This window comes from Ranitomeya imitator, chromosome 3 (genome assembly GCF_032444005.1).
Source record: "Ranitomeya imitator isolate aRanImi1 chromosome 3, aRanImi1.pri, whole genome shotgun sequence".
Classification (NCBI taxonomy): Eukaryota; Metazoa; Chordata; class Amphibia; order Anura; family Dendrobatidae; genus Ranitomeya; species Ranitomeya imitator.
The window spans coordinates 138,523,480-138,532,215 of NC_091284.1; the positions used below are offsets into that span (position 1 = coordinate 138,523,480).

At 50.4% G+C, this 8,736-nt stretch overlaps 1 protein-coding gene across 1 annotated transcript; it reads left to right on the forward strand.

Annotated features, from left to right (window-relative positions):
* Nucleotides 1–3,193: 3,193 nt before the first annotated feature.
* Nucleotides 3,194–5,634, forward strand: LOC138673000 (mucin-5AC-like). The gene is made up of 6 exons (XM_069761518.1): nucleotides 3,194–3,350; nucleotides 3,413–3,502; nucleotides 3,698–3,781; nucleotides 3,861–4,071; nucleotides 4,152–4,308; nucleotides 4,424–5,634. Exons 1-6 carry the CDS (start codon nucleotides 3,306–3,308, stop codon nucleotides 5,580–5,582), a joined length of 1,746 nt encoding a protein of 581 aa, XP_069617619.1. The 5' UTR covers nucleotides 3,194–3,305; the 3' UTR covers nucleotides 5,583–5,634.
* Nucleotides 5,635–8,736: the final 3,102 nt, after the last annotated feature.

Sequence of the window (8,736 nt, forward strand, 5' to 3'; positions counted from 1 at the left end):
TCCGACATCCCGCAGACCAGCTGTCCGACATCCCGCCGACCAGCTGTCCGACATCCCGCCGACCAGCTGTCCGACATCCCGCCGATCAGCTGTCCGACATCCCGCCGACCAGCTGTCCGACATCCCGCCGACCAGCTGTCCGACATCCCGCCGACCAGCTGTCCGACATCCCGCCGACCAGCTGTCCGACATCCCGCCGATCAGCTGTCCGACATCCCGCCGACCAGCTGTCCGACATCCCGCCGACCAGCTGTCCGACATCCCGCCGACCAGCTGTCCGACATCCCGCCGATCAGCTGTCCGACATCCCGCCGACCAGCTGTCCGACATCCCGCCGACCAACTGTCTGACATCCCGCCGATCAGCTGTCCGACATCCCGCCGATCAGCTGTCCGACATCCCGCCGACCAGCTGTCCGACATCCCGCCGACCAGCTGTCCGACATCCCGCCGATCAGCTGTCCGACATCCCGCCGATCAGCTGTCCGACATCCCACCGACCAGCTGTCCACCCCCCTCGATCAGCCTTCCACCCCCCACGATCTGCAGTCCTCAACTCCAGATATAAGAAGCGTAACAGCGCGGATACACTTACTGTGCAGCCGCCGATCTCGCGATCAGCTCACAATCACTCCTATAGACCTGATCTTTTCCACTTCACTGGTTACATCGGTAATAATTGGGGGCAGTGTGTGTTGGACACCAACTGATCTGATATTGATGACTAGGGTTGAGCGACCTTGACTTTTTTAGGGTCGAGCCGGGTTTCGCGAAACCCGACTATCTCAAAAGTCGAGTCGAGTGAAATCGGCCGATTATGGCGAAAAGTCGAGGATCGACCGAAACACGAAACCCAATGCAAAGCCAATGGGTTTTTTTTCTTCTTCTTCTTCTTCTCCCTCTCCCTCTCCCTCTCCCTCTCCCTCTCCCTCTCCCTCTCCCTCTCCCTCTCTCTCTCTCTCCTGAAAAGCTGGTGTTACACAGTGCAAATCGCTACAGCGCACAAGCTACAAAACACTCTCTCTCTCTCTCTCTCTCTCTCTCTCCCGTCCGTCCCTGAACTGAAAAGCTGGTGTTACACAGTGCAAATCGCTACAGCGCACAAGCGACAACATGGCGATAGGTCTTAGGGGCGTGGACGCCTATGTCATCACTCTGCCCACGCCCCTTCATTGGCTGAAAAAAATGGCGCCAAGCGCGTCATACGAAACGCGACTTTGGCGCGAAAGTCGCGTACCGCATGGCCGACCCCACACAGGGATCGGGTCGGGTTTCATGAAACCCGACTTTGCCAAAAGTCGGCGACTTTTGAAAATGAACGATCCGTTTCGCTCAACCCTATTGATGACCTATCCTGAACATAAAAGAGAACCTTTCACCACTTTTGGCATAGTAAACTGGCTGCATTATGATATGAGGGCTGAAGCGTTAAAGAAAATGTACTTTTCCTTTGTTATTTCTCCTTCCCATTGCAGAGATACTGCTTCTAAACTTTAGGACGTCTAATCTACTAATTTCCCCTTCAACCAAGCGGGGTTAAGAGAGCTTATTAAGAAGGCAGTGTCATACAGGGCCATAGATAGATCCAGGGCGTTATATGTGACAAACACTGCTCACACAGTCATCTTCATTATTGCTCTGACACTGCAGCTCTCCTCTGCCGATTCTGTAATGACATTCATAATGTAATGATATAACAGTGCTGTTAGAAGAGAGCTGCAGCGTTTGTTACATATAACACCCTGGATCTATCCCAGGTATCAGGCATTATTCTGTGATAGATACAGATACATCAAGACCTGCATTGTTCATGCCAGCCTTGATTAAAGGGACTCTGTCACCTGAATTTGGAGGGAACAATCTTCAGCCATAGGGGCGGGGTTTTCGGGTGTTTGATTCACCCTTTCCTTACCCGCCGGCTGCATGCTGGCTGCAATATTGGATTGAAGTTCATTCTCTGTCCTACATAGTACACGCCTGCACAAGACAATCTTGCCTTGTGCAGGCATGTACTACGGAGGACAGAGAATGAACTTCAATCCAATATTGTAGCCAGCATGCAGCCGGCGGGTAAGGAAAGGGTGAATCAAACACCCGAAAACCCCGCCCCTATAGCTGAAGATTGTTCCCTCCAAATTCAAGTGACAGAGTCCCTTTTAGGCTGCTTTCACACATCAGGTTTTTTGTTTCAGGCGAATTCCGGCTCTTCCGACAAAAAACGGAATAGAAAACCGGAGAAGACGGATCCGACATTACCCCCATTGAATATTATTGGTGCCGGATGGCGCCTGATAGCCCAGCGTTCCTTCCGGTTTGATGCCGGATCCGGCGTCAAGTCGATTCCGGCGTCTGGAAAAAACGTGTACTGTAAAGTTTTTTGTCTCCGGCGAAAAAGCTGGAAAGGCCGGATCCGGTCTTTCCGGCTTTTTACAACAATGCATGTCTATGGATGCCGGAAAGCGCCGGATCCGGAAAAAATCGGATCCGGCGCCCGTATCCAGCTTTTTACACTGAGCATGCTCAGCCCCCTGGACTATATATAAAGCAGGGCCATGAGGCCTTCAGCCATTTCCAGCCCAAAAGCAGAAGAGCCAACACCCTGCCAAGACGGAAGGAGCCAGAGAGCCTGCCACAGAGCTGAGAGCCTGCCACAGAGCTGAGAGCCTGCCACAGAGCCGGGAGCCTTCCACAGAGCCAGGAGCCGATTCCACAGAGCTGAGAGCCTGCCACAGAGCCGGGAGCCGAGAGCCTGCCACAGAGCTGAGAGCCTGCCACAGAGCCGGGAGCCTTCCACAGAGCCGGGAGCCGATTCCACAGAGCTGAGAGCCTACCACAGAGCCGGGAGCCTTCCACAGAGCCGGGAGCCGATTCCACAGAGCTGAGAGCCTGCCACAGAGCCGGGAGCCGAGAGCCTGCCACAGAGCTGAGAGCCTGCCACAGAGCCGGGAGCCGAGAGCCTGCCACAGAGCCGGGAGCCGAGAGCCTGCCACAGAGCCGGGAGCTGAGAGCCTGCCACAGAGCCGGGAGCCGAGAGCCTGCCACAGAGCTGAGAGCCTGCCACAGAGCCGGGAGCCGAGAGCCTGCCACAGAGCCGGGAGCTGAGAGCCTGCCACAGAGCCGGGAGCTGAGAGCCTGCCACAGAGCCGGGAGCCGAGAGCCTGCCACAGAGCTGAGAGCCTGCCACAGAGCCGGGAGCCTGCCACAGAGCTGAGAGCCTGCCACAGAGCTGAGAGCCTGCCACAGAGCCGGGAGCCGAGAGCCTGCCACAAAGCCGAGAGCCGAGAGACTTCCACAGAGCTGAGAGCCATGTCTCCGGGGAGGCCTCCTCCTCCTCGCCGTCCACGCACAGAGGTTAGTATGAACCAAAGGTGTGTGTGTGTGTGTATCATCTATTCTTTTATGTTTCATCGTAGGAAGCTGATGAGGCTGAGTCCCCCGGAGAAGAGGTGGTCCCCGAAGATGAGGGAAGGGGTGGAGAAACCCACGGAGAGGGCTCACAATTGGTATGTATCTGTGATGTATTGCGGAAACACACCCTACACTACACACAAAACATAACACTAGATGCTTACAACAAAATACATAGAAACTGATACTTTCAAACCGCACACAACACATACAAAACATATATATCACATGGCACACAACACATAGAATGGCTACCAACAACCCCATAATTTTTTATTTTTGTATTCTAGAGTTCTGAATCTGGTGCCCAAGCAATAGGTCCTTCCAGTGGCTCCCGGGGTCGTCGGCGACATTCACGTGGCGGCCGTCGTCATGTAGGTTTTTTGTTATTTTTTGGGTGCAGGTTAGCAATGTTTCAAATTTGGTGTTAATTTTTTCCCCCTTTTCAAACAGGTTTCACAGCGTGCTCCAGATTCGGACGGTGAGGAGGTCGGCCTTGATATTGACCTCCTCATCGATCTTGTCAGAGACAGGGAGCCGTTGTGGAATATGGGTGACCGCCGCCATGCTGATCTCTCAGTGACCCGTCGACTCTGGGAGCAAATCTGCTGTGAACTGATTCCGAGGTGGGAGGACCTAGATGTTCAGGCCCAGATTCAAGAACGTAAGTATCCTCAGTTCAGTTTTGGTGATGCATTCTAAAATGCTGTTTCTAACCAAGTTGTCTTTCTCCTATTTTAACAGGTGAGCGGATTGTGAAAAGGTGGCGGTCGATCAGGGATCGCTTTAAGAAGGAGTTCAATAAAGAGATGCAGGCCCGGAGTGGATCTGGAGGACGCAGGAGCACGTACAAATACGCAAGGGCCCTGTCGTTCCTCAGGTCAACGATGGTCACCCGAAGGTAAATATTACCCACCACATGCACTAATGTTTTACATGTCTAACCTCTTTTGCTCTTTCAGCCAGGGCCATGCAATGACAGTATATTAATTGTTTGTTTCTCTCTTTTTCCACAGTACCGTTGGGAGCACTCTGGAGCCTGCAGCACAATTGAACACTTCTGGGGCGATCCCTCAAGAGGCCGCCACCGAGGGACACTTTGACAGTGAGGAACCCTCTGCACCTTCCCACTCTGCATTTTCCCACTCTGCACCTTCCCACTCTACCGATCCCTCTTTCCCATCCACGAGCACTGGAGCATCCTGGCCGGTTCCATTGCATGTAGCTGCTGGTGAGAACATAGCGTTTCCTGTACCCCACCCTTCTGCTGCAGCCACCTCTAGTACACCTGTAGCATCGGGGCGGTTTCGCCAGAGGGGTCAGATACATAGTTATGCTCCCGAGTTCTTGCACCTGAACGCATCGTTCCAGAACTGTCTGAAAGTTTTGTCCGAGCAAATGGCTGCAGGATTCAATTTCATAAATAAAAGTATGCTCGAGATGCATACACTTCTGGTAACGATGCGTTCAGAGGCAAAACAGTCCCCGAACAACACTTTTTTTCAGTCGGTGCTTGAGCAAATGGAGACGCTATCTACTTCTCAGCAGATGCAAGTAATGGAATCCTGCCAGTCTACTCTAGCGCTAATTGCCTCTAGAGCAGATAGTTCTTCCAACCATCCTCCAACTTGCCCCCCTTCCTCCACTGTCCACCACTACAGCCAGTACCATCCTCCTGACCCGTATCGCCAAACAGACATTGCCCCATCACGCCCAACTCGCCATCATCCACATCGTGCCCCGTCCCACCAGCCACACCACCAGCCGCGTGCCCCTTCCCACCATCCACACTATCAGCATCCCTCCCGTGCCACTTCACACCCATATGATGATCCAGACCCATACAACTTCCCATCTACTTCATCCTCACCGCCTCTCCCTGCCCACTTCCAACAGACTGTATCACCCTCTTCCCAAACATCTTCTACACACATCACTCATTCTGCCACCCAGTCCTCCCAAAACATTTCGTACACCCCTCCACCCTACCAAATTTCTAACCCCAATCCCACTTTCTTGTCCACCCGCTCAATAGCTTTCTCCACTCCTTCACCCCTAACCGGTGAACATTCTCCACCACCATCACATTCCTCTCTCCACACTCCCACTGTCGAAGTGTCCCTATCAGACAGTGCCTCCGATAGTATCTCCACCCCGACGTATGAAAACATTTAGTACCCCATTTTTTTGTGTGTTACATTGTTAATAAAAGTTTTTGGTTGAAAAATCTCTTGTATTTATTCATTAGGAACAAATAACACTTTTGTAAAAAAAAGGTTTATTGGTAACAGTAGAACTTTGGGTATGCACATCTTGATTTAAAAATAAACTCAAACAGGTACCCAACATGGTTAAAAGGTAAACCCAAACAGGTACGCAACATGAGGGTAAAAACCAAACTGGTATACAACATGGGTAAGGTAAAAACAACAGGTACGCAACATGGGTAAAGTTTAAAGTTATTACTAGGTATACACAAAGTGTTTAAACTATATCATCCTGCCAGTGTATTCTTCCTTGGGGTGAAATAAAATATTCTGCAAAGTGATCCCGTATTCTGGACACTGTGGCAGAACTTCTGTATGTATGGATGCTGTAATCCATCAAGGTGGTTTCGGCAGAATGGTCCTCAATGGAAAGCTGTTCCTTGGATATAACATAATTGTGGAGGACAACACAAGCTTTCACCACCTCATCCACAGTGTTTGTGTTTAAGTTTATGGATGTCAAGAGAACTCTCCATTTGGCGGTTAGGATCCCAAACGCACACTCCACCATTCTCCTTGCACGTGTGAGTCTGTAGTTGAAAATTTTTTTGGTATTGGTTAAACCACGGCTGGAGTAGGGTTTCAAAAGATGCTCTGAAAGCTGAAAAGCTTCATCCCCAACACATACAAATGGCATTGGTGGATCGGAAGTTTGAGGCAGTGGTCTTGGGGGGGGAAATTGAAAGGTTTTTCCATATAAATGCCGCCCCATAGAAGACAGTTTGAAAACTTGCGAATCATTAGAACGACCATACGCCCCAATGTCCACCGCTACAAATTTGTAATCCGCATCGGCGATGGCCATCAGCACGATGGAAAAGTACTTCTTGTAGTTGAAATACTGAGATCCAGAACCAGCCGGTTTCACGATACGGATGTGTTTCCCGTCCACCGCACCCAAGCAATTGGGAAACTGGCACACTTCCAGGAATCTGTCAGCTACTTCCAACCATGTCTGCATTGTGGGATGTGGAATGTATTCTTCATGCAAACAGTCCCACAGTGCACGGCAAGTGTGCCTCACTATTCCTGATATTGTGGAAATGCCCAGTCTGAATTGAAAATGTAGGGAAGACAGGGATTCACCGGTTGCTAGGAATCTGTGAAGAAAAGGAAGGAAGAAATTACTACAAATTCAAAATATCAAATAAAGAGTCCACAACAAAAGTTGATGCAAAAAGAATGCTTACCGAAGAGTCACCATCAGACGCTCAGCTGGGGTAATGGAGAATCGGCAATAGATATCACTCCTTCTTATCAGATGTTGAACCCGCTCCACCAATATATCAAAGTTCTCCGCTTTCATCTGAACATAGCAGAAAAACTTTTCAGGGTCACCTCGAAGCTCCATATACAACGTTGAAAAGACTCCCCGGGTCATTCTCTGTGCCGTGATGGGGTGGATCCACAAACGGCGTCGTCGCAGACGCATGACACGCTGTCTCTCTTCCTCTTTCTCAATCACAATAGCTTTTAATCGATTCGCCTCTGTGATGAAATCCACGTTGTTCTGCAGAATCTTTGCAATAATGCCCTCCATCTTGCTCTGTAGCTTGCTCCTCTCCAACCCGTCACAGATGTTAAGAACACTGTATATATAGTTTTCAGCCGGCCAATCACCTTAGCCTTTCAGGGGGCGTTTTTTAAAGCCGGATCCGTAAAAAACCGGAAAGAAAAACGGACGAAACGGATGCGACCAGACGAGCCGGATCAGGTTTTTTGCCGGATCCGGACAACGGATCCGGCTAAAAAACCGGATCCGGCTCGTCCGGTTGCATCCGGTTTCTTTAAAAAAAAACGGATCCGGTGATGCGGCGCGACGCCGCATCCGGCATCCGGCAAAAAACCTGATGTGTGAAAGCAGCCTAATTGTAAAGTGCTGGCACTATATAAATACAAACATTATTATTATTATAATATACTAGATTGTGGCCCGATTCGAACGCATCGGGTATTCTAGAATATGCATGTCCCCGTAGTATATGGACAATGATGATTCCAGAATTCGCGGCAGACTGTGCCCGTCGCTGATTGGTCGATGCAACCTTTATGACATCATCGTCGCCATGGCAACCATTATGACATCTACGTCGATACTGTGCCTGTCGCTGAATCAGAGACGCGGGATGTCTACGTCCTTTATGACATCATCGTCGCAGTGCTCGTTGCTGATTGGTCGAGGCCTGGCGGCCTCGACCAATCACAGACGCGGGATTTCTACGTCGATGCTGTGCCCGTCGCTGATTGGTCGAGACCTGATTGTGGTTGTGGCCCAATTCTAACGCATCGGGTATTCTAGAATATGCATGTCCCCGTAGTATATGGACAATGATGATTCCAGAATTCGCAGCAGACTGTGCCCGTCGCTGATTGGTCGAGGCAACCTTTATGACATCATCGTCGCCATGGCAACCATTATGACATCTACGTCAATACTGTGCCCGTCGCTGAATCAGAAACGTGAGATGTCTACATCCTTTATGACATCATCGTCGCTGTGCTCGTTGCTGATTGGTCGAGGCCTGGCCTGGGTATTCTAGAATATGCATGTCCCCGTAGTATATGGACAATGATGATTCCAGAATTCGCGGCACACTGTGCCCGTCGCTGATTGGTCGAGGCAACCTTTATGACATCATCGTCGCCATGGCAACCATTATGACATCTACGTCGATACTGTGCCCGTCGCTGAATCAGAAACGTGAGATGTCTACGTCCTTTATGACATCATCGTCGCTGTGCCCGTTGCTGATTGGTCGAGGCCTGGCGGCCTCGACCAATCAGAGGCGCGGGATTTCTACGTCGATGCTGTGCCGGTCTCTGATTGGTCGAGGCCTAGCGGCCTCGACCAATCAGAGAGCCGGGATTTCCAGGACAGACAGACAGACAGAAAGACAGACGGAAAAACCCTTAGACAATTATATATATAGATACTGTATAGGAATAATTATTCCTTGTCAATTGTATCTATAGTAATAACTCTTTCGTCCACTAGGTGGAACACATGTATCACAAAGCTGCCATTTAACACTAGTCCATTTAGATTACACACATTCACAGTA

What these genes read in the sequence shown, in the direction of transcription:
- LOC138673000 (XM_069761518.1), top strand. Translation starts at nt 3,306, where the DNA reads ATGTCTCCGGGGAGGCCTCCTCCTCCTCGCCGTCCACGCACAGAG. An exon ending in CTCGCCGTCCACGCACAGAG is followed by an intron (nt 3,351 to 3,412) that starts GTTAGTATGAAC and finishes GTTTCATCGTAG; the next exon opens with GAAGCTGATGAGGCTGAGTC. An exon ending in TCAGGCCCAGATTCAAGAAC is followed by an intron (nt 4,072 to 4,151) that starts GTAAGTATCCTC and finishes CTATTTTAACAG; the next exon opens with GTGAGCGGATTGTGAAAAGG.